The sequence below is a fragment of the Schistocerca piceifrons genome, chromosome 2 (genome assembly GCF_021461385.2).
Source record: "Schistocerca piceifrons isolate TAMUIC-IGC-003096 chromosome 2, iqSchPice1.1, whole genome shotgun sequence".
NCBI classification, from domain to species: domain Eukaryota; kingdom Metazoa; phylum Arthropoda; class Insecta; order Orthoptera; family Acrididae; genus Schistocerca; species Schistocerca piceifrons.
This window is the reverse complement of record NC_060139.1, coordinates 560,981,164-561,004,688: the sequence shown is the minus strand read 5'-3', so window position 1 is coordinate 561,004,688 and position 23,525 is coordinate 560,981,164. Positions and strand designations below refer to the sequence as shown.

The 23,525-nt window shown below is 52.5% G+C and overlaps 1 protein-coding gene across 1 annotated transcript in view; it reads right to left on the bottom strand.

Annotated features, from left to right (window-relative positions):
* The window catches only part of LOC124776581 (E3 SUMO-protein ligase RanBP2), a 313,159-nt gene that overhangs the window by 121,737 nt on the left and 167,897 nt on the right, over positions 1-23,525 (bottom strand). Inside the window, exons 12-13 of the mRNA XM_047251632.1 lie at positions 11,962-12,121; positions 206-363 (exon numbers count right to left, since the gene is read on the bottom strand). Coding sequence (XP_047107588.1) covers positions 206-363; positions 11,962-12,121 — 318 coding nt within the window. The remainder of the gene's footprint in view (positions 1-205; positions 364-11,961; positions 12,122-23,525) is intronic.

The following is a 23,525-nucleotide window of genomic DNA, read 5'->3' as shown; positions in this document are numbered from 1 at the left end:
AATATTAAGTTACTGGAATTTACACAACTTCAATATACTTCTTTAGGTAGCAAATTGAATAACGTTAGAACCATGACTGTTTTGAACTAGAACTTTAAAAAAACCATAAATTTTTTTGTTATTCATTTCTTTACAGAGTGCCAAGAGAGGATGAACACTGATGGGGCAAAAATCTATTTTACAAGCTGCAACTTAAAATACTCACCCGTGATACTCAAAAAGTTTGGTATGTGGTGCACGAATTGTCTGATTTCGCTGGAGTCTTTCCAGGAGAGGTAGAGCTGATGTCCAATACAATGCAGCTCGTTGTTCTATTGCAGTAACATCTGCTGCACACTCACCGCGAGCTGCCATACTTGTTGCCTTAAAAAATGTAATTTTAATAATAATAACCACATAATGATGACAAAAGGCAATACACACACACACACACACACACACACACACACACACACACACACACACACACACACACACACACACAGAGAGAGAGAGAGAGAGAGAGAGAGAGAGAGAGAGAGAGAGAGAGAGAGAGAGAGAGAGAGAGAGAGAGAGAGAGAGAGAGAGAGAGAGAGAGAGAGAGAGAGAGAGAGAGTAATGTGCTGTATCTGCAAACAAGAGTGTCACATATAAAATTTGGTATTTAATATTAGTAGCCTATAAGACAGTCCAAGAATCACTAAGTTGTAATGTAGTCGTAGTATATAATAAGATTGATGGTGCACCAGACTCGATAATTAATTGACTAAAGAGTCAATAAGTCAAGCATCGTTTTCGTTTTGTAAATAAAAACAGTCTTTTCTCACAGCAAGAAAAGGCATTTTTTATTTACAAAACGAATATTTCTATGCTTGCTGTGGATGATGGCCATGTAAACAAACTAGTATTGTTTGTTTACATCCTCAACAACTTGACACCGCAAAGTCACAGCCATCATACAAACACAGGTATTTATCCAGAGCAAAGTAATGTAGAATAATTATCCAACTCTAATTATGGGGGAAAACAGTTTCTAATACTTATTAGGAGAATAGAAAAGGTATATGGTTCAGCAATGAAGGAAGTCAATTCCAATCTACTTCTCCAAACAGTTCTTAATTATTGTTCATTAGTGTTGTATCCTTACCGAGCTAGATTTATGTTGTATTATTTACATAATCTGACCAGAGTTGTATGCTTTATCATGCACTTGTTTAACCAGCACAATACCATCATATCATATTGCATTCTTAAAGAGTTTTTCTGACTACTGAACTGCACTTTTTATTTCTCTGAACACATAGAAAGGAGGGGCAAAAACAAAGAAGAATCAAAGTCAGTGAGAGTCTTTGCATAAAAAGAACACCAAAAGTGTTCTTACAGTATACATTCTCAGAACAGCAAATAACTTTGTCTTACTGAATACAATGAACTCTTTCACAGGTTCAAAACGAAGGAACCATGTGACATAGATTTTGTACAACTGGAGTTAGAGGTATCAACATTAGAAACCTCATGTGACACAGAACAAAATATTAACAGGCTTCCAAGCACAAAATTTTGAATTACATGTGAGGCGGTCGAAAAGTTTCTAGGCCAAGATAGTTACCATAATGTCTCGCACAAACACCACCACCTAGTTTTATACTGACCCTTTGTCAGTATGCAGGTCACATTTCGCAGCTCAAGCTTCATTAGTTTGCCAGTAGGATGCATTGTATACCATAGTGTAAGCAAAATGGCAAATACTGAGAGAATCAACAACCTTGCTGTGACTGAGTATCTCCATTTGAAAGGAATGAAGCCTGAGGAAATTGCAGAGGACATGCGAAACACACTTAAGGATGGTGCTCCATCTTACGCAACAGTGAAAAACTTGGTGTTCAACTTTAAACGAGGAAAAACGAGTGTGGATGATGCTCGAAGAAGTGGAAGGCCTCTCACCGTTGCCACTGAGGAAACAGTGACTGCAATTCACAATACGATTTTGCAGAAACATTGAACAACGTTGCAGCACACTGAAACCACATTTGGAATTTCCCATGGGTGTGCTCGTGACATTGTTGTGGATATTTTGGGAATGTGAAAAGCTTTTGCTCGGTGGGTCCCGAAAGACTTCAATACAGATCAGATAAGAGTGTGTTCAGAGCTGTGAAGAAATCGTCTGCCAATTTGAAGCGGATGAAGATGGATTTCTTGCAAGGTATGTGACAATGGACAAAACGTAGGTTCACCACTTTGATCCCGAGACAAAACAACAGTCACAAAAATGGAAACATCCGTCATCCCCTACCCAAAAAAATGCCAGGTGCAGAAATCAGCCAGTAAGGTGATGGCATCTGCCTTCTGGCATGCAGAAGGGGTAATTATGGTGGATTACTTGCAAAAGGGCGTAACTATCAATGTGTAGTACTACTGCACGCTCCTGCACCATCTGAGAGAAGAGATAAAGAAAAAAAGGTGTGGAAAATTGGCACACACAGTTCTCTTGCACCAGGACAGCGCACTGGTGCACAAAGACCTCACAACACTGGAAACTCTGCACGATTGCAAGTTTGAATTGTTAAGTCATCTGCCATATTCTCCAGATTTGGCCCCATCAGACTTTTTTCTTTTTGCAAACCTGAAAAAAGAACTCAAAGGATGAGATTTGACAACGATGATGCAGTGAACGCTTGGCTAAACTCTAAATCAAAGACCTTTTGTTTGAATGGTTTGCAGAAGTTCTCAGTATGCCCAGAAGTGTATTAGTGTACATGGGTATTATATTGAAAAATTAATTGGTATTATGGAATTTCTGTCATTATTTGTGAGGCTAGAAAATTTTCGACTCTCACTCATATGGTAGTTCTAAGTATAGTAAAATCCTCTTGCTACACCTATCAGCAGACTGACCCTAGAAAGTCAGAAATGTAGGCAGGCGTAAGAAACACAAGAAGCTATCGATTTCGTGCCTCTCTCTTTCTCTGTTTACGAAAACTGCCAACTTTAGTGTTTTAAGCATCATTGTGTCACATTTTATTTACCATAATTTCATTATGGTTGTCTCTCATTAGAACAAGGATAACTTTTTAATGTTGTTTCATTAAAGACTTTTGCTTCCACGTTTTATTTACACCATCGGACATGATCGGAATGAAGAAGCAAACGTGCATTTCATTTGTGCACGTTAGCACTCAGCCACTGCCTTCATGATCTATATATATATATATTTCCAATAATGTCCAATGGTGTAAATAAAACATGGAAGCAAAACCTTTCAAGAAACCACACAAAAAATATATCCTTGTTCTAATGTGAGACTTATTATTGATAATCCATTCAGTTCAGAGGCGAGAAAGAGTGGAATTTACTGCCATGTTACTTTAAGCAGGACTGTTTACATCTGACATCAGGTCTTACCCACCCAAGACTGTGCACCTAGTACAGATTACTGTATTTCATGCTGAAGTAACAACAATTTGTTTAAGCCTGTTCTAGAGATGCCCATCTTCAAAAGCCGTGCTTATTTGTATACATGCCTGTGAAATTAAGTTAAAGCTTTTGTAATGTAACACAATCAGCAAGTTGCTACTGGAGACACTATCGTCAGATTGTGATTATTAATGCAGTGACTCAGTATACTTTCCCACCATCCCAAACACTGCGAATCTATAACGTAGGCAGCCATGACCCAACAAGGCGACAATGAAAATGTTGTTTACCATGCTAATGCTACGTTACATAATCGATAACTTTGTGTATAGTCTGCATTTTCTGCTTTGTTCCAAGGCCAACTTAGAACAGGAATTCAATGCACTTTTTGCATGAATCAGTAAGGATACCACTAAAGAAAACTTGAAATATGGGAAATGTTGTAACACACAATCATTAATGGCGGGTAATCATTAATGGCGGGTAATCATTGCATTGAGAGAATACGACTTCTGCTGGGACCAACAAGAATGAAAGTAAAAAGCAGAAAAAGGTAAAATGCCAGAATGTAAAAATGGGGTTTTACCACAGTTTCAAATCCTGTAATCAGGGAACATTTGTAACCACTGCAATATTATCATTTTACAAAAATTGAGAAGGCCAGTACAAAATTAACAAATAAGAAAAGTGTCTAAAGTGGACTACCTAGTATCCCCCTACTCCTGTGATGCTGAGATAATACAATGTGGTGACAATACTGCTGCAAGCAGTGCTGCATGCACTGTGGCAGAGCAATGACATTACTGGATGGCAAGCTGTCGGTTGCCAGTTCAGAACTGATCACTCACAGTTATTATTTAGTATTTAACATCTTTGAAATGTTCGTGAGATTTCCTATGTTCGTATATTATGCAATATTCAATGTTTGTTTATTCAGGTGTGTGTGTGTGTGTGTGTGTGTGTGTGTGTGTGTGTGTGTGTGTGTGTGTGTGTGTGTGTGTGTGTCCTTTGAAACACCTGCATCATCACGGCTTCAATTAGGCATTGTAACAGCTGTCACCTACATGGGCAGGAACAGAAATACTAGCAATACATAGTTTGCACAGTCCATACTTTCAGGAGACAAGTGGATTCTACTGTACATTGGGCGTTCGCCCCCCTACGTTACATTTCCAGCACAATGACTTTGCCCTGAGGGTTTGCCTATCCTTGGTCTGCACACTTTTCTCCTCCAGAGACTATTTACAAATATGAAAAGGGCATCACATGGTGTGGACACTGTAACGATTACAAACAATCTGTTAACACACTGGTCACTCAGGTGTCACCTGCAGGTACCACTCTCCCTCAAGTAACATGCGCTTACAGCAATGGTGGTGCTGCTGAGGACAAGTTTTCATCTGGAATCAAGTGTTCGTCAAACTCAACAGGCATCCTTGTACCTGCTGGTTATTTCAGTTGCGGCTCATACTTCAGCACGGAGCACTCCAGAACTTGCTCAGCTCCATTCAGGCATTAGCTGCACCTCACAGTTCATCAATCAGTGTTTCGCCAAGGCCAGTCTGAACACTCAGCTGTACACTGCCACACCACACCATACTGTGCCATATCTGTGATGCGACATCTTAACACATTGCACTTCTTCTCAAAGAACCACACTGCACTGCACTACAGATGTTGCTCCAACAGCCACCCAGGATAAGACTCCAGTATTACCACTGCGTACTTTGTTTCAGTTATTCTTATGTGATCATGGACTATCCTTTCCAGTTGTTACAGAGAACCGTACTTTATGAGAACTCCATTTGTATTTATGGTGCTGTTAATAAAAGTGTACCAATTGAAGCCTGGGAACCATCACACTAATCAGCTATCAAGTGCAGTCTTACCATGCAAGGAACTAAAAATTAGAGAACAGTGTTAATTTAGCTGCACATTAGGCATTTATCAATGTTTTCTGGAGACAGTCCAAATCCGACAAAACAGTTGAAATGATTTGACCAAGTTGCCAACTACAACAGATGGAATGAAATTATGTGTGCAGCAAATGCGTACTTTTACTTGGATGGCATAGCCCAGCAGTGGTTGGAGAACAATAAAGATATGCCCAATAGCTGGAATAAATGCCAGGTCGACCCGAGAAAAACCTTTGGTGGCAATCAGCAAGCCTGTGTCGAGGAAGAAGAGTTAAAAAACAGGGCCCAAAATCATGGGAAAATGATAATCTTACAAACAGAATATTTTGGCCCTATGCCACATTGTGAATCCAAATATGACATGAGCTGACAAAATCTCACTCTTGATGACAGGATTTGCAGAAGACATGTACCAATCACTTCTCATAAAGGATGTCTCTACAAAAGAGGAATTCATGAAGTGGTGCCAGTGTACTGACGAAATGTAACAGACAAATGTCTTGTGGAAGAAGTACGACTCTCTCAAACATTATCCCTACGGCAGTTGTGGGACCCCAGTATGATCTCACTTCTCATACATCGGGTTGTGTGAGAAGAGATACAGCATTTTATTGCAGACTGAGTAAGCAAGAGACAGTGACCACAAATGCTGATACCACACATCACGAGGTAATAGAGAATGTTTAAGAAGCAGCAGCTGCCAAGTGACAACACCCAACCAATGCAATTACAACGAAGTCTTTCGTCAAGCACATCATCTTGCAGAACACACATTTGAAAGAAAGAGGACAGACACCATGCTAGTACGTTTCCATGGCGGACACACTGTACACTCCTGCAGAGAAAGATGAGTTTTTGAATACTACTATTTTGCCTGTCATCATCAAACCATCACTACCGTTTTCTTTCATGACAGTTAACTGCAAACTGTTAAGTCTACCAATGAGATGAATCCCATCATTTCATCCTGGATGAGGTCGCTCCCAAACACACTGTAGCCATTTCCCGTTGCTTTACTGAAGTACCATCCATTCACCTTGGTGTCAAATTCAGAAAAACTAAGTGAAATGACCATCTATGAAGATTAGGTTGCCGCAGATAAAATTCCTCCGTGGACAACAGTTAGGAAGGTGTCAGGAAATCTAACTGACACCATTGACAGCTAACCTACGCAGGCACTAGTCAACTCGGGGGCTTGTTTGTCGAATACTCATCGTCTTCAGCTAACGAAGCCACCCGAGAAATAATCTGGGGGCACCTATTTAATGTTCTTGAAGTCAGTCTTGGCCCAGAAAATGTAAGAGCAGTCCCAGATTTTCTGATTTCTTGGCACATTCTTGACGTTATAAGTTCACAGAATGTGGTTGTACTGCCAACATTTCACAAAGAACTTTCCTATCAAGTCACACCAGTGGGCATATGGCGTTCAACATGTTTAGTACTATCATCCAGCAGCTGGTATCCTTTGTTGCATTGCAACATATGGGTTTAACTGTCTCCGGTATGACAAGCCGTATATTTTGTCTACCCACAATTCTAACATTCTTTTAATCCTCACTTCCCCAAATCACAACCCTTAAATACAAATTTTCAATAAAGCTACTATATTTGTTTGAACAATGCTTCACTAAGAGTGGTCATATTCCCTTGAATTACACAATTCCCTTGAATTACACAATTCCCTTTAATAACTCATATTCAAAGCTATGAATACCACTGTGGAAGTTTAGTAAGTCAACAGGCCCTTCAAACCCACATTTTATCAGCAGTGCTATGGAATTTTATCACAAGAAAGCCTCAGGGATATATGAAGGGTCAAACTATAGGCCTATGTACACAAAGATGCAGTTACAGGGTGTATACGTGGACAAGAAAAAAAAATTCTCGGATTTCCCGGTTAAAAATACACTTTCTCCCAGATGAAAATATACTTTTTCCGTGTTAAGTGACAGTGTACTTTTCCTCGGAACTGTTAAACTTATCAATCCTTTGAATGGTTATGGTTTTATACACTGGCGTAGAATTTCCTGGCCCTAAAAAAACGAAACTCAATAAAAATAATAAAACACGTTTTGGAAACATCTTTGATGAGCAGCAACATGTACACTGCATACTTTCGTGATATAGTCAGCTAATAGCAATATCGCTGTTAAGTAGCGTGTACACACAAATAGGGAAAGTTAATCGTTTAATTTAATATACATAGTTTTGCTACAAGAAAAACAAAGCTTTCACATATAATATTGGTCTCTAAGATTAATAAGCTGCAAGAGAAGCTAAGCTTTCACATATAATGTTAATCTTTTATGGATACATTACACTTTAAGATACATCACACAAATGTGCCAGTAAAATTTTTAAAAACGACATAAATGTCTGATCTTCTGAACTCAAAATTTTTCAAAATGATTGTCCTCAAAGAGTTGATTTTTAAATGACAGTCAAACGCTCTGTGATTTAAGAAACTCATCGTACATTCTCGCACACAGTTCATCTTGCGTTAAAGGAAATTTACTTTGAAACTAACGCTTTTCAAACAACCGTTCGCAATATTTTCCCGTGGCCTATTAGAAATACGTTCGTTTCAGAAGCTGCCAGAGAGCGCCAGATATCAGGATTCACCGCGCTTGCGCAGTTACAATGACGCAGGAAGCCCGCATGTTCGTACATGTAAAACATTAAAAGATCTCACATTAAGTCATAAAAGAAACAAGACATACCATAAGAGGATACTCCAAAAGCATCGGAATCTCGTGAACCATACTAAAATGCTTAATTCGGCTTAAAGTGCAGATTCGTATGTTCAGAATCGGATGCAATTTTGTTGGAGGAGCAGTATTGTTTTCTCATGTTTGGTTCTTTATAATGTTATAATGCCATATGTGCTAGAAGATGAAAACATGCACTTTTGAAATGCAGCGAACAGTTGAAACTAGCCAGTAGTGTGGAATTAAAAACATCAGTTCAAATAAATTGACTGCCTCAATGGAAAAAATTAATAAAAGCCAAATTTCTTTAGAAAACCAACAAAAAGAGCTTCATTGTTCTGCAAGGCGCTTAATGCTTCACTGTCAGAAAAGTGGAAATAAAATTAAATCTGAACCTAATAACATATTTCAGCCTACCGGAATTATGTGAATGTATTTTATTTCACTTGATAGCTCGCGGCACAGAAATCCATTTTGTTTTCATTTGACGTGAGAGCAAACTAAGAGGAAACAGCAAAATCACTAAACGTAAACACAGGGCACGTGGAGGTTGTCCACCTCCCCACTAGAACTCAGGCTGTACATAACCCCTGGATCAACGATATTCCCGAATCGCGGCAATACTAGATAGTATTCCACGAGCGTTTGAGGTAGGACACCAAAAATTTAAAAACAAATCGATTTTTCAAAAATATATTCATTTTGTAGCACACATCTTCTAAAGAGCCAGATATATGAAACATATATGTTGAGGAAATGTAAGACATGTTATTTGGTCTTACAGGTGCCAAAGTGCAGTGCCATGCCTCTTCATGCAGCATTCTTTTATCACACATCACTGTATTTCGCTCTGAGGAAGTCAAATGTGCATATTTTGTAATCAATGCCATTAAACTATATTCAGGACAGCAGAAATTGAAATGTCTTGTTGTGCCTCTCCTGCATCCAGTCGGCCAATTTGACATCCAGCCCGTCTTTCCTTTCGGGGTTTTTCCCGGATCTCCCGGGTCGTATACAGCCCGAGTTACAATGGACTGCTTCTGCAGATTCTATTGATAAGTATAAAAAATCGTCAGTGGATATTCTGTGAAACAGAGTTGCCAAAACTGCTTTTCTCTTATCACTGACATATTTGCACTGTCTCCTGATGTCTAGAGCATAATATTCTGAAAGGTTTTTCTGGATTTAGGAGTGTCTCTTGTGCACCAGTTGAGTGCCATCAGAGTGTTCTTTTCCTGTCGTGTCCTCACAGTGTTTCGTAAGACTTGTCCCATTCTCTTCTGCCCATGTCCTAGACAACAATTTTTTAATTTGAATTTCACCACATAGCTTAACAGCCACAACACTACGGAAGCATTTAGGCTCACCTTCACCAATTTAGTGAGTGTATCACACACCACATCAAGAAACTGACCAGCTAAAAATAGAGACTGGCCCTTTGCTTTCCATACCACCATTGAAACCTTCAAAGTTTTGGTCACATTTCTACATCTACAGCCATACTCTGTCAACCACCATGAAGTGCATGGCAGACAGTACATCCCATTCCATTCACGTATGGAGCATGAGAAGAATGACTGACTGCCTTTGTGCATGCAGTAATTATTCTAATCTTATCCTCACAATACCTATATGAGCAATACTTTAGTGATTGTAATATCTTCCAAGAGTTGTCATTTAGAATCTGCTAGTTCAGTTTCTTCAGTATTTCTTTGACACCTTCCCATGGATTACACACACCTGTGACCACCCGTGCTGCCCTTTGCTGAATACGTTCAACATCCCCTGTTAGTCCTACTTGGTACAGGTCCACACATATGAGCAACATTCCAGAATAGATCACTTGAGTGATTTCTAAACAATCTTCTTTACAGACAGATTGCACTTCCCCAGATTGCCCTATTTCATATACCTACGAAATGTTACACCCAGGTATTTGTATGAGTTGGTCAATTCCAATTGTGCCACTGATATATTATAGTCATAAGAAATTATATTGTTTTTCATTTTGTGGAGTACACAATTTTACATTTCTGATCATTTAAAGCAAGGTGTCAATCTTAGCACTACTTGGAAATCTCATCAAGATCTGACTGAATATTTATGCAGCTTCCTTCAGACAGTACTTCATTATAGATCATTGCATCATCTGCAAAAAGCCTGATTTAACTATTAATACTGTCTCCAAGGTCATTAATATACAATGTGAACATCAAGAGTGCCTGGCGATGACTCTCCAGCCAAGAAAACATGCTGCCTACCAAAAAGTCCTCAATCTAGTCACAAATTTCACTTGATACCCCACATGGCCCTACTTTTGTTAATAAGCATAGGTGTGGTACCGAGTCAAACGCTTTCTAGAAATCAAGAAATACAGCATCTACCTGACTACCTTGATCCAAAGCTTTCAGTACGCCATCTGGGTAAAGTGCGAGTTGTGTTTCACATGATCAACACTTTCGGAATCCATGCTAATCGGCCTGTAGGATGTCATTCTGTTCGAGATACTCCATTGTGTTTGAGCTCAGAATATGTACTAAGTTTCCACAACAAATTGACGACAAGGATGTTAAAAGTAGTTTTGTAGATCACTTTTACTACCCTTATTGTAGACAGGTGTAACCTGTGAATTTTTCCAATAACTGGGCATCTTTTTGTTCGCGGGATCTACGACAGATTATACTTCTAAGAGGGGCCAACTCAGCTGCAAATTCAGTGTAGAAAATGAGAGATTCCATCGGGTCCTGGATATTTGTTCGATTGTAACAATTTCTCCTAGGTTTTTCCATTGTAAAGGAACATTTGAAAACTGAGTTAAGCATTTTAGCTTTTGCTCTGCTACCCTCAATCTCAGTTCTTGTGTCATTCACTAACTGGTGCAAACAGCCTTTGCATACAACCAGAATTTCTTTGGGTTTTGTGAAAGAACATTTCACAACATTCTGCTACAGCACTATGTTTTGTTTCACCCCTATCATACAGTACTCTGTTCCTTTAGAAGTATCTTTACATTGACTGTATACCATGGAGGGTTCCTCCCATTATGAACTGTTCTCCTGCATACATATCTATGTCAAAAAACCTGCACTACTCTTCATAACTTTTAATACAATGATCCACTAACCAATTTACCTCAGGTCTTCAATAGAATAAGTCTGTACTTTCTTTACTAGAAAACAGTAACCATTCACCTATAGCACACTGATGTATGAAACACAGAAACACGTAGCAGGAAACGTATTCACACTAGCTTTCCAGCTCTTGCTCTTGATATATGTACATATTGAGCTAGCAAAATTTTTTAATCAAAAGCTCAATCCCTCAACACAGAACTCAACCCAAAATTAATGATTTGCTTTTCTAATGGTGCCTCACAATCCAGAAAGGAAGCAAGATTCTCCCACCTCTTGACACAAAACATGTTGCATTTTCATATCTTATACGGTAGTCTGGTATGAGTTGGTCCTACTGTGTTAATAAAACTGGTGACACACTGTTCCAGCTTTGGATGCGAAAGTTTAGCAGGGAAGTTCTGTCTGACCTCCACTTAAAAGGATTTGGGGGGAGGGGAGGGAGGGGGGGGGGGGTTGGTAACAGTGAAAGAGGATGAAATGTAACAATACCTAAGGCATTTGGCATTATCTCATTTTATTTTTACGTAAGAATGTGGAATCACAAAATGGGCAACTAATCAACCCCTGGGAGAAACTATATAAATTTAAAGGGAGTAAGAAAGTTACTTGGTTTGATTACTGAAGCGGAATTTAGCAATCTTACTGGTATGAAGTCCACTGCTATGTATAAAATGTGTGTAAACTATGTGTGTATTAACAAATGGTGAGAAATTTCAAACAAGAAGAAAAAATAGTTCCTGTTTTAACACATTTTGTAATTACTGACAGTTAACGAAAAAAAAGAAAAAAAAATCTGCAATGTATGCTTACCCTTTCAGCAAATGCACGAGCAAGCTGTACTATCAGTCTGACATCAAGTCCATGGTTACCCAAAATTCTTACAACTTCAATTCCATGTTGCAAAACTTGGCGCAATTCTCCTAAATTCCCTTCAACTTGTTTCTGAATGACAGTATATGCAGCTATCCACCTGGATCATTAAAACAATGTAATGAAACAAGCTGTGAATGACAAATACAAAAACATTAAATGCAAAATTACAATATAGAGATTTAAATTATAACATAGATTATCTTAAACGTGATAAGACAACAGGTAGAGACCAACGAAAAAAAAAAAAAAAAAAAAAAATACTTGGCCCATTTCAATGTCACATCTATTAGTGAACCTATATCTCATGCTTTTTGGTGGGGGGGGGGGGGGAAGAGAGCGAGAGCGAGAGCGAGCGCGGAGGACGGGGGGGGGGAGAGCGAGAGCGAGCGCGGGGGACGGGGGGGGGGGAGAGCGAGAGCGAGCGCGGGGGCGGGGGGGGGGAGGGGGAGAGCGAGAGCGAGCGCGGGGACGGGAGGGGGGGAGGGGGAGAGCGAGAGCGAGCGCGGGGACGGGGGGGGGGAGGGGGAGAGCGAGAGCGAGCGCGGGGACGGGGGGGGGGAGGGGGAGAGCGAGAGCCAGCGCGGGGACGGGGGGGGGAGGGGGAGAGCGAGAGCGAGCGCGGGGACGGGGGGGGGAGGGGGAGAGCGAGAGCGAGCGCGGGGACGGGGGGGGGGGAGTGCGAGAGCGAGCGCGGGGACGGGGGGGGGGAGTGCGAGAGCGAGCGCGGGGACGGGGGGGGGGGAGAGCGAGAGCGAGAGCGAGCGCGGGGACGGGGGGGGGGGGAGAGCGAGAGCGAGAGCGAGCGCGGGGACGGGGGGAGCGAGTGCGAGAGCGAGCGCGGGGACGGGGGGAGCGAGTGCGAGAGCGAGCGCGGGGACGGGGGGAGCGAGTGCGAGAGCGAGCGCGGGGACGGGGGGAGCGAGTGCGAGAGCGAGCGCGGGGACGGGGAGAGCGAGTGCGAGAGCGAGCGCGGGGACGGGGAGAGCGAGTGCGAGAGCGAGCGCGGGGACGGGGAGAGCGAGAGCGAGAGCGAGCGCGGGGACGGGGAGAGCGAGAGCGAGCGCGGGGACGGGGAGAGCGAGAGCGAGCGCGGGGACGGGGAGAGCGAGAGCGAGCGCGGGGACGGGGAGAGCGAGAGCGAGCGCGGGGACGGGGAGAGCGAGAGCGAGCGCGGGGACGGGGAGAGCGAGAGCGAGCGCGGGGACGGGGAGAGCGAGAGCGAGCGCGGGGACGGGGAGAGCGAGAGCGAGCGCGGGGACGGGGAGAGCGAGAGCGAGCGCGGGGACGGGGAGAGCGAGAGCGAGCGCGGGGACGGGGAGAGCGAGAGCGAGCGCGGGGACGGGGAGAGCGAGAGCGAGCGCGGGGACGGGGAGAGCGAGAGCGAGCGCGGGGACGGGGAGAGCGAGAGCGAGCGCGGGGACGGGGAGAGCGAGAGCGAGCGCGGGGACGGGGAGAGCGAGAGCGAGCGCGGGGACGGGGAGAGCGAGAGCGAGCGCGGGGACGGGGAGAGCGAGAGCGAGCGCGGGGACGGGGAGAGCGAGAGCGAGCGCGGGGACGGGGAGAGCGAGAGCGAGCGCGGGGACGGGGAGAGCGAGAGCGAGCGCGGGGACGGGGAGAGCGAGAGCGAGCGCGGGGACGGGGAGAGCGAGAGCGAGCGCGGGGACGGGGACGGGGGGGAGAGAGCGAGAGGGAGCGCGGGGACGGGGGGGGAGGGGAGAGCGAGAGCGAGCGCGGGGACGGGGACGGGGGGGAGAGCGAGAGCGAGCGCGGGGACGGGGACGGGGGGGAGAGCGAGAGCGAGCGCGGGGACGGGGACGGGGGGAGAGCGAGAGCGAGCGCGGGGACGGGGACGGGGGGAGAGCGAGAGCGAGAGCGAGCGCGGGGACGGGGACGGGGACGGGGACGGGGGGGGGGAGAGAGAGAGCGAGCGCGGGGACGGGGACGGGGGGGAGAGCGAGAGCGAGCGCGGGGACGGGGACGGGGGGGAGAGCGAGAGCGAGCGCGGGGACGGAGACGGGGACGGGGACGGAGACGGGGACGGAGACGGAGACGGAGACGGGGACGGAGACGGGGACGGAGACGGAGACGGGGACGGAGACGGAGACGGAGACGGGGACGGAGACGGAGACGGAGACGGGGACGGAGACGGGGACGGAGACGGGGACGGAGACGGAGACGGGGACGGAGACGGGGACGGAGACGGGGACGGAGACGGGGACGGAGACGGGGACGGAGACGGGGACGGGGACGGGGACGGAGACGGGGACGGAGACGGGGACGGGGGGGAGAGCGAGAGCGAGCGCGGGGACGGGGACGGGGACGGGGACGGGGACGGAGACGGAGACGGGGGGGGAGAGCGAGAGCGAGCGCGGGGACGGGGACGGAGACGGAGACGGGGGGGAGAGCGAGAGCGAGCGCGGGGACGGGGACGGAGACGGAGACGGGGGGGAGAGCGAGAGCGAGCGCGGGGACGGGGACGGAGACGGAGACGGGGGGGAGAGCGAGAGCGAGCGCGGGGACGGGGACGGAGACGGAGACGGGGGGGAGAGCGAGAGCGAGCGCGGGGACGGGGACGGAGACGGAGACGGGGGGGAGAGCGAGAGCGAGCGCGGGGACGGGGACGGAGACGGAGACGGGGGGGAGAGCGAGAGCGAGCGCGGGGACGGGGACGGAGACGGAGACGGGGGGGGAGAGCGAGAGCGAGCGCGGGGACGGGGGGGGGGAGAGCGAGAGCGAGAGCGAGCGCGGGGACGGGGGGGGGGAGAGCGAGAGCGAGCGCGGGGACGGGGGGGGGGGGAGCGAGAGCGAGCGCGGGGACGGGGGGGGGGGGAGCGAGAGCGAGCGCGGGGACGGGGGGGGGAGCGAGAGCGAGCGCGGGGACGGGGGGGGGGAGAGCGGGGGGGAGAGCGAGAGCGAGCGCGGGGACGGGGGGGGGAGAGCGAGAGCGAGCGCGGGGACGGGGGGGGGGAGAGCGAGAGCGAGCGCGGGGACGGGGGGGGGAGAGCGAGAGCGAGCGCGGGGACGGGGGGGGGGAGAGCGAGAGCGAGCGCGGGGACGGGGGGGGGGGAGCGAGAGCGAGCGCGGGGACGGGGGGGGGGAGCGAGAGCGAGCGCGGGGACGGGGGGGGGGAGAGCGAGAGCGAGCGCGGGGACGGGGGGGGGGAGAGCGAGAGCGAGCGCGGGGACGGGGGGGGGGGGAGAGCGAGAGCGAGCGCGGGGACGGGGGGGGGGAGAGCGAGAGCGAGCGCGGGGACGGGGGGGGGAGGGCGAGCGCGGGGACGGAGGGAGGGAGGGCGAGCGCGGGGACGGAGGGAGGGAGGGCGAGCGCGGGGACGGAGGGAGGGAGGGCGAGCGCGGGGACGGAGGGAGGGAGGGCGAGAGCGGGGACGGAGGGAGGGAGGGCGAGAGCGGGGCGGAGGGAGGGAGGGCGAGAGCGGGGACGGAGGGAGGGAGGGCGAGAGCGGGGACGGAGGGAGGGAGGGCGAGAGCGGGGACGGAGGGAGGGAGGGCGAGAGCGGGGACGGAGGGAGGGAGGGCGAGAGCGGGGACGGAGGGAGGGAGGGCGAGAGCGGGGACGGAGGGAGGGAGGGCGAGAGCGGGGACGGAGGGAGGGAGGGCGAGAGCGGGGACGGAGGGAGGGAGGGCGAGAGCGGGGACGGAGGGAGGGAGGGCGAGAGCGGGGACGGAGGGAGGGAGGGCGAGAGCGGGGACGGAGGGAGGGAGGGCGAGAGCGGGGACGGACGGAGGGAGGGCGAGAGCGGGGACGGACGGAGGGAGGGCGAGAGCGGGGACGGACGGAGGGAGGGCGAGAGCGGGGACGGACGGAGGGAGGGCGAGAGCGGGGACGGACGGAGGGAGGGCGAGAGCGGGGACGGACGGAGGGAGGGCGAGAGCGGGGACGGACGGAGGGAGGGCGAGAGCGGGGACGGACGGAGGGAGGGCGAGAGCGGGGACGGACGGAGGGAGGGCGAGAGCGGGGACGGACGGAGGGAGGGCGAGAGCGGGGACGGACGGAGGGAGGGCGAGAGCGGGGACGGACGGAGGGAGGGCGAGAGCGGGGACGGACGGAGGGAGGGCGAGAGCGGGGACGGACGGAGGGAGGGCGAGAGCGGGGACGGACGGAGGGAGGGCGAGAGCGGGGACGGACGGAGGGAGGGCGAGAGCGGGGACGGACGGAGGGAGGGCGAGAGCGGGGACGGAGGGAGGGCAAGGGAAAGAAGGGAGGGAACGCATGGAGGGAGAGAGTGGGAAAGTAGGGAGGGAAAGCATGGAGGGAGAGAGTGGGATAGTAGGGATGAGAGGGGGGCAGAGTGGGAGGTAGGGATGGGAGAGGGGCGGCAGAGTGGGAAAGTAGGGATGAGAGGGGGGCAGAGTGGCAAGTAGGGATGGGAGAGGGGGGCAGAGTGGCAAGTAGGGATGGGAGAGGGGCGGCAGAGTGGCAAGTAGGGATGGGAGAGGGGCGGCAGAGTGGCAAGTAGGGATGGGAGAGGGGCGGCAGAGTGGCAAGTAGGGATGGGAGAGGGGCGGCAGAGTGGCAAGTAGGGATGGGAGAGGGGCGGCAGAGTGGCAAGTAGGGATGGGAGAGGGGCGGCAGAGTGGCAAGTAGGGATGGGAGAGGGGCGGCAGAGTGGCAAGTAGGGATGGGAGAGGGGCGGCAGAGTGGCAAGTAGGGATGGGAGAGGGGCGGCAGAGTGGCAAGTAGGGATGGGAGAGGGGCGGCAGAGTGGCAAGTAGGGATGGGAGAGGGGCGGCAGAGTGGCAAGTAGGGATGGGAGAGGGGCGGCAGAGTGGCAAGTAGGGATGGGAGAGGGGCGGCAGAGTGGCAAGTAGGGATGGGAGAGGGGCGGCAGAGTGGCAAGTAGGGATGGGAGAGGGGCGGCAGAGTGGCAAGTAGGGATGGGAGAGGGGCGGCAGAGTGGCAAGTAGGGATGGGAGAGGGGCGGCAGAGTGGCAAGTAGGGATGGGAGAGGGGCGGCAGAGTGGCAAGTAGGGATGGGAGAGGGGCGGCAGAGTGGCAAGTAGGGATGGGAGAGGGGCGGCAGAGTGGCAAGTAGGGATGGGAGAGGGGCGGCAGAGTGGCAAGTAGGGATGGGAGAGGGGCGGCAGAGTGGCAAGTAGGGATGGGAGAGGGGCGGCAGAGTGGCAAGTAGGGATGGGAGAGGGGCGGCAGAGTGGCAAGTAGGGATGGGAGAGGGGCGGCAGAGTGGCAAGTAGGGATGGGAGAGGGGCGGCAGAGTGGCAAGTAGGGATGGGAGAGGGGCGGCAGAGTGGCAAGTAGGGATGGGAGAGGGGCGGCAGAGTGGCAAGTAGGGATGGGAGAGGGGCGGCAGAGTGGCAAGTAGGGATGGGAGAGGGGCGGCAGAGTGGCAAGTAGGGATGGGAGAGGGGCGGCAGAGTGGCAAGTAGGGATGGGAGAGGGGCGGCAGAGTGGCAAGTAGGGATGGGAGAGGGGCGGCAGAGTGGCAAGTAGGGATGGGAGAGGGGCGGCAGAGTGGCAAGTAGGGATGGGAGAGGGGCGGCAGAGTGGCAAGTAGGGATGGGAGAGGGGCGGCAGAGTGGCAAGTAGGGATGGGAGAGGGGCGGCAGAGTGGCAAGTAGGGATGGGAGAGGGGCGGCAGAGTGGCAAGTAGGGATGGGAGAGGGGCGGCAGAGTGGCAAGTAGGGATGGGAGAGGGGCGGCAGAGTGGCAAGTAGGGATGGGAGAGGGGCGGCAGAGTGGCAAGTAGGGATGGGAGAGGGGCGGCAGAGTGGCAAGTAGGGATGGGAGAGGGGCGGCAGAGTGGCAAGTAGGGATGGGAGAGGGGCGGCAGAGTGGCAAGTAGGGATGGGAGAGGGGCGGCAGAGTGGCAAGTAGGGATGGGAGAGGGGCGGCAGAGTGGCAAGTAGGGATGGGAGAGGGGCGGCAGAGTGGCAAGTAGGGATGGGAGAGGGGCGGCAGAGTGGCAAGTAGGGATGGGAGAGGGGCGGCAGAGTGGCAAGTAGGGATGGGAGAGGGGCGGCAGAGTGGCAAGTAGGGATGGGAGAGGGGCGGCAGAGTGGCAAGTAGGGATGGGAGAGGGGCGGCAGAGTGGCAAGTAGGGATGGGAGAGGGGCGGCAGAGTGGCAAGTAGGGATGGGAGAGGGGCGGCAGAGTGGCAAGTAGGGATGGGAGAGGGGCGGCAGAGTGGCAAGTAGGGATGGGAGAGGGGCGGCAGAGTGGCAAGTAGGGATGGGAGAGGCGCGGCAGAGTGGGAAGTAGGGATGGGAGGGAGGGGAGAGAGAGAGGGACAGTAGGGGAGGGGGGAGGGGAGAGAGAGAGGGAGAGTAGGGAGGGAGGGGGGGAGAGAGAGGGACAGTAGGGAGGGAGGGGGGGAGAGAGAGGGACAGTAGGGGGGGAGGGGGGGAGAGAGAGGGACAGTAGGGGGGGAGGGGGGGAGAGAGAGGGAGAGTAGGGAGGGAGGGGGGGAGAGAGAGGGACAGTAGGGAGGGAGGGGGGGGAGAGAGAGGGACAGTAGGGAGGGAGGGGGGGGAGAGAGAGGGACAGTGGGGAGGGAGGGGGGGAGAGAGAGGGACAGTGGGGAGGGAGGGGGGAGAGAGAGGGACAGTGGGGAGGGAGGGGGGGGAGAGAGAGGGACAGTGGGGAGGGAGGGGGGGAGAGAGAGGGACAGTGGGGAGGGAGGGGGGAGAGAGAGAGGGACAGTGGGGAGGGAGGGGGGAGAGAGAGAGGGACAGTGGGGAGGGAGGGGGGAGAGAGAGTGACAGTGGGGAGGGAGGGGGGAGAGAGAGTGACAGTGGGGAGGGAGGGGGGAGAGAGAGGGACAGTGGGGAGGGAGGGGGGAGAGAGAGGGACAGTGGGGAGGGAGGGGGGAGAGAGAGGGACAGTGGGGAGGGAGGGGGGAGAGAGAGGGACAGTGGGGAGGGAGGGGGGAGAGAGAGGGACAGTGGGGAGGGAGGGGGGAGAGAGAGGGACAGTGGGGAGGGAGGGGGGAGAGAGAGGGACAGTGGGGAGGGAGGGGGGAGAGAGAGGGACAGTGGGGAGGGAGGGGGGAGAGAGAGGGACAGTGGGGAGGGAGGGGGGAGAGAGAGGGACAGTGGGGAGGGAGGGGGGGGAGAGAGGGACAGTGGGGAGGGAGGGGGGAGAGAGAGGGACAGTGGGGAGGGAGGGGGGAGAGAGAGGGACAGTGGGGAGGGAGGGGGGAGAGAGAGGGACAGTGGGGAGGGAGGGGGGAGAGAGAGGGACAGTGGGGAGGGAGGGGGGAGAGAGAGGGACAGTGGGGAGGGAGGGGGGAGAGAGAGGGACAGTGGGGAGGGAGGGGGGAGAGAGAGGGACAGTGGGGAGGGAGGGGGGAGAGAGAGGGACAGTGGGGAGGGAGGGGGGAAGAGAGAGGGGGACAGTGGGGAGGGAGGGGGGAAGAGAGAGGGGGACAGTGGGGAGGGAGGGGGGAAGAGAGAGGGGGACAGTGGGGAGGGAGGGGGGAAGAGAGAGAGGGACAGTGGGGAGGGAGGGGGGGAGAGAGAGGGACAGTAGGGAGGGAGGGGGGGAGAGAGAGGGACAGTAGGGAGGGAGGGGGGGAGAGAGAGGGACAGTAGGGAGGGAGGGGGGGAGAGAGAGGGACAGTAGGGAGGGAGGGGGGGAGAGAGAGGGACAGTAGGGAGGGAGGGGGGGAGAGAGAGGGACAGTAGGGAGGGAGGGGGGGAGAGAGAGGGACAGTAGGGAGGGAGGGGGGGAGAGAGAGGGAGAGTAGGGAGGGAGGGGGGGAGAGAGAGGGACAGTAGGGAGGGAGGGGGGGAGAGAGAGGGACAGTAGGGAGGGAGGGGGGGAGAGAGAGGGACAGTAGGGAGGGAGGGGGGGGAGAGAGAGGGACAGTAGGGAGGGAGGGGGGGAGAGAGAGGGACAGTGGGGAGGGAGGGGGGGAGAGAGAGGGACAGTGGGGAGGGAGGGGGGGGAGAGAGAGGGACAGTGGGGAGGGAGGGGGGGGAGAGAGAGGGACAGTGGGGAGGGAGGGGGGGGAGAGAGAGGGACAGTGGGGAGGGAGGGGGGGGAGAGAGAGGGACAGTGGGGAGGGAGGGGGGGGAGAGAGAGGGACAGTGGGGAGGGAGGGGGGGGGAGAGAGAGCGACAGTGGGGAGGGAGGGGGGGGAGAGAGAGCGACAGTGGGGTGGGAGGGGGGGGGGAGAGAGAGGGACAGTGGGGAGGGAGGGGGGGGAGAGAGAGGGACAGTGGGGAGGGAGGGGGGGAGAGAGAGGGACAGTGGGGAGGGAGGGGGGAGAGAGGGACAGTGGGGAGGGAGGGGGGAGAGAGGGACAGTGGGGAGGGAGGGGGGAGAGAGGGACAGTGGGGAGGGAGGGGGGGAGAGAGGGACAGTGGGGAGGGAGGGGGGGAGAGAGGGACAGTAGGGCGGGAGGGGGGGAGAGAGGGACAGTAGGGCGGGTGGGGGGGAGAGAGGGACAGTAGGGCGGGAGGGGGGGAGAGAGGGACAGTAGGGCGGGAGGGGGGGAGAGAGGGACAGTAGGGCGGGAGGGGGGGAGAGAGGGACAGTAGGGCGGGAGGGGGGGAGAGAGGGACAGTAGGGCGGGAGGGGGGGAGAGAGGGACAGTAGGGCGGGAGGGGGGGAGAGAGGGACAGTAGGGCGGGAGGGGGGGAGAGAGGGACAGTAGGGCGGGAGGGGGGAGAGGGACAGTAGGGCGGGAGGGGGGGAGAGGGACAGTAGGGCGGGAGGGGGGAGAGAGGGACAGTAGGGAGGGAGGGGGGAGAGAGGGACAGTAGGGAGGGAGGGGGGAGAGAGGGACAGTAGGGAGGGAGGGGGGAGAGAGGGACAGTAGGGCGGGAGGGGGGGAGAGAGGGACAGTAGGGCGGGAGGGGGGGAGGGAGGGACAGTAGGGCGGGAGGGGGGGAGGGAGGGACAGTAGGGCGGGAGGGGGGGAGGGAGGGACAGTAGGGCGGGAGGGGGGGAGGGAGGGACAGTAGGGCGGGAGGGGGGGAGGGAGGGACAGTAGGGCGGGAGGGGGGGAGGGAGGGACAGTAGGGCGGGAGGGGGGAGGGAGGGACAGTAGGGCGGGAGGGGGGAGGGAGGGACAGTAGGGCGGGAGGGGGGAGGGAGGGACAGTAGGGCGGGAGGGGGGAGGGAGGGACAGTAGGGCGGGAGGGGGGAGGGAGGGACAGTAGGGCGGGAGGGGGGGAGGGAGGGACAGTAGGGCGGGAGGGGGGGAGGGAGGGACAGTAGGGCGGGAGGGGGGGAGGGAGGGACAGTAGGGCGGGAGGGGGGGAGGGGGTGACAGTAGGGCGGGAGGGGGGGAGGGAGGGACAGTAGGGCGGGAGGGGGGGGAGGGAGGGACAGTAAGGCGGGAGGGGGGGAGGGAGGGACAGTAGGGCGGGAGGGGGGAGGGAGGGACAGTAGGGCGGGAGGGGGGAGGGAGGGACAGTAGGGCGGGAGGGGGGAGGGAGGGACAGTAGGGCGGGAGGGGGGGAGGGAGGGACAGTAGGGCGGGAGGGGGGGAGGGAGGGACAGTAGGGCGGGAGGGGGGGAGGGAGGGACAGTAGGGCGGGAGGGGGGGACAGTAGGGCGGGAGGGGGAGGGGGGTAGAGGGACAGTAGGGTTGGGAGGGGGGAGAGGGACAGTAGGGAGGGAGGGGTGAGAGAGGGACAGTAGGGAGGGAGGGGTGAGAGAGGGACAGTAGGGAGGGAGGGGTGAGAGAGGGACAGTAGGGAGGGAGGGGTGAGAGAGGGACAGTAGGTAGGGATGGGTGAGAGAGGGACAGTAGGGAGGGGCAGGGAGGGAGAGGTGGTTTCTAATCCAGAGCCACAAAACAAATCTAATTAACTATAGTCTACTTAAAGAATGGAAATCTGGAACTAAGTACATAAAGTAATACAAAAGTATTCATTTAAGATACAGGATGCCAAATCAAACACCTTTCAGCCGGACAGTTTCCAAACATTTTATTTGGTTGCCAGTTCCAATGATTTATTATGCCATCTTCATGCCCCTGACCGAAGTGTACGATAATTCCACCTCGGTTCTGGTCAAAACAGGGACCACCAGCTAATACTGGTATTAGTAGATTTCTGCTTGCTATAGCAATCACTTCAACCATCCTCTGGTCGATTCAGCACGCTTTTTTCTAGGTGAGTTTGTCACATGATGTGTGCTTGCCAACTATCCTGGAGTTTTCATTACCATAAATATAGAGCTAAGTTAACCTTACCAATGGATGCAGCACATTTAAGAGTTTACTATGTGAGCACTCAAAAGTTTATCTTTGGGTCATTAGTCTTCACTGATTTGAAGTGGCCCATCATTAATTCATCTGTCCCAACCATTCCATTTCAAAGTAGCACTTGCGCCTAATGTCGTCAACTATTTGTTTGATGCAGTAGAATCTCCAGTTTTTACCCTATACAACTTCCTTTAGTACCATGGAAATCATTTGTTGATGTCTTAACACATACCCTATCACACTGTCCCCTCCTCGTCAGAGTTCACCAGATGTTGCTCTGCTTGCCAATTCCGTGGACAACCTATTTATTTAGTACTTTATCAGCCCACTCAATTTTCAACATCATTTTATAGCATCGTATCTCTAGTGCTTCAATTCTTTCCAACTTCCCCACAGCCCATAAATCAATTTTGTAACACACAGTTCTGAGCTCATATTAAAATTACTTGACAGTTGATGTCTTATCACTTGCCACTACAGTGTTACCATATCGGCTGACGGCTACCACTCAGTTATAGGTGACACACAAACACAGTGGGTTACTTCACAAATGCTACTGATTTGTTAAAGAGCAATGTTGGAAGGAGCCACCGCAAGATTCAAGATGCTCTGTCGGTAACTGATTCAAAGTGACCAATGAACAGTGGCAGATGACTTGTTTTGTAACCCTGAATTTAAACTCTTGCAATCTATGCTTACCCCTTCAGCAGATGCATGAGCAAGTTGTACTATCAGTCTGACATCAAGTCCATGGTAACCCAAAACTCTTGCAGCTTCAATTCCATGTTGCAAAACTTGGCGCAATTCTCCAAAATTCCCTTCAACTTGTTTCTGAATGGCAGTATATGCAGCTATCCACCTGCAGCCCTGTGATGTGCAATGTATTCGAGAAATGAGGGTCAACAGTCTATGGCAGAACTGAAATCAGAATCACTTTGTTCATGGCAGTTAAAGCCAACCTCTACCAGCATCTGATGCGAGTCTAACCTATGACCTTCTACATGCCAGGTTTACACGCTAACCACTGCACTACGCTGCTACATTACTTTAGATTGCTGTATTCATGACTGATGACCCAGTTCAAATGATGAATTCTAGTCTTCAAAAATTTAGCTCATGCAATGTCATGTGAAGCTTATCTAATGTAACCCAATCTCTGCAATTGTAATAACTGTATATGTGACACTGTATCACATCTTGGTAGGAAAGATCCAGTTATGTTCGCTTAGTGTCGTATATGAAACATGTATTTTGTTAACACGTGTGTGTGTGTGTGTGTGTGTGTGTGTGTGTGTGTGTGTGTGTG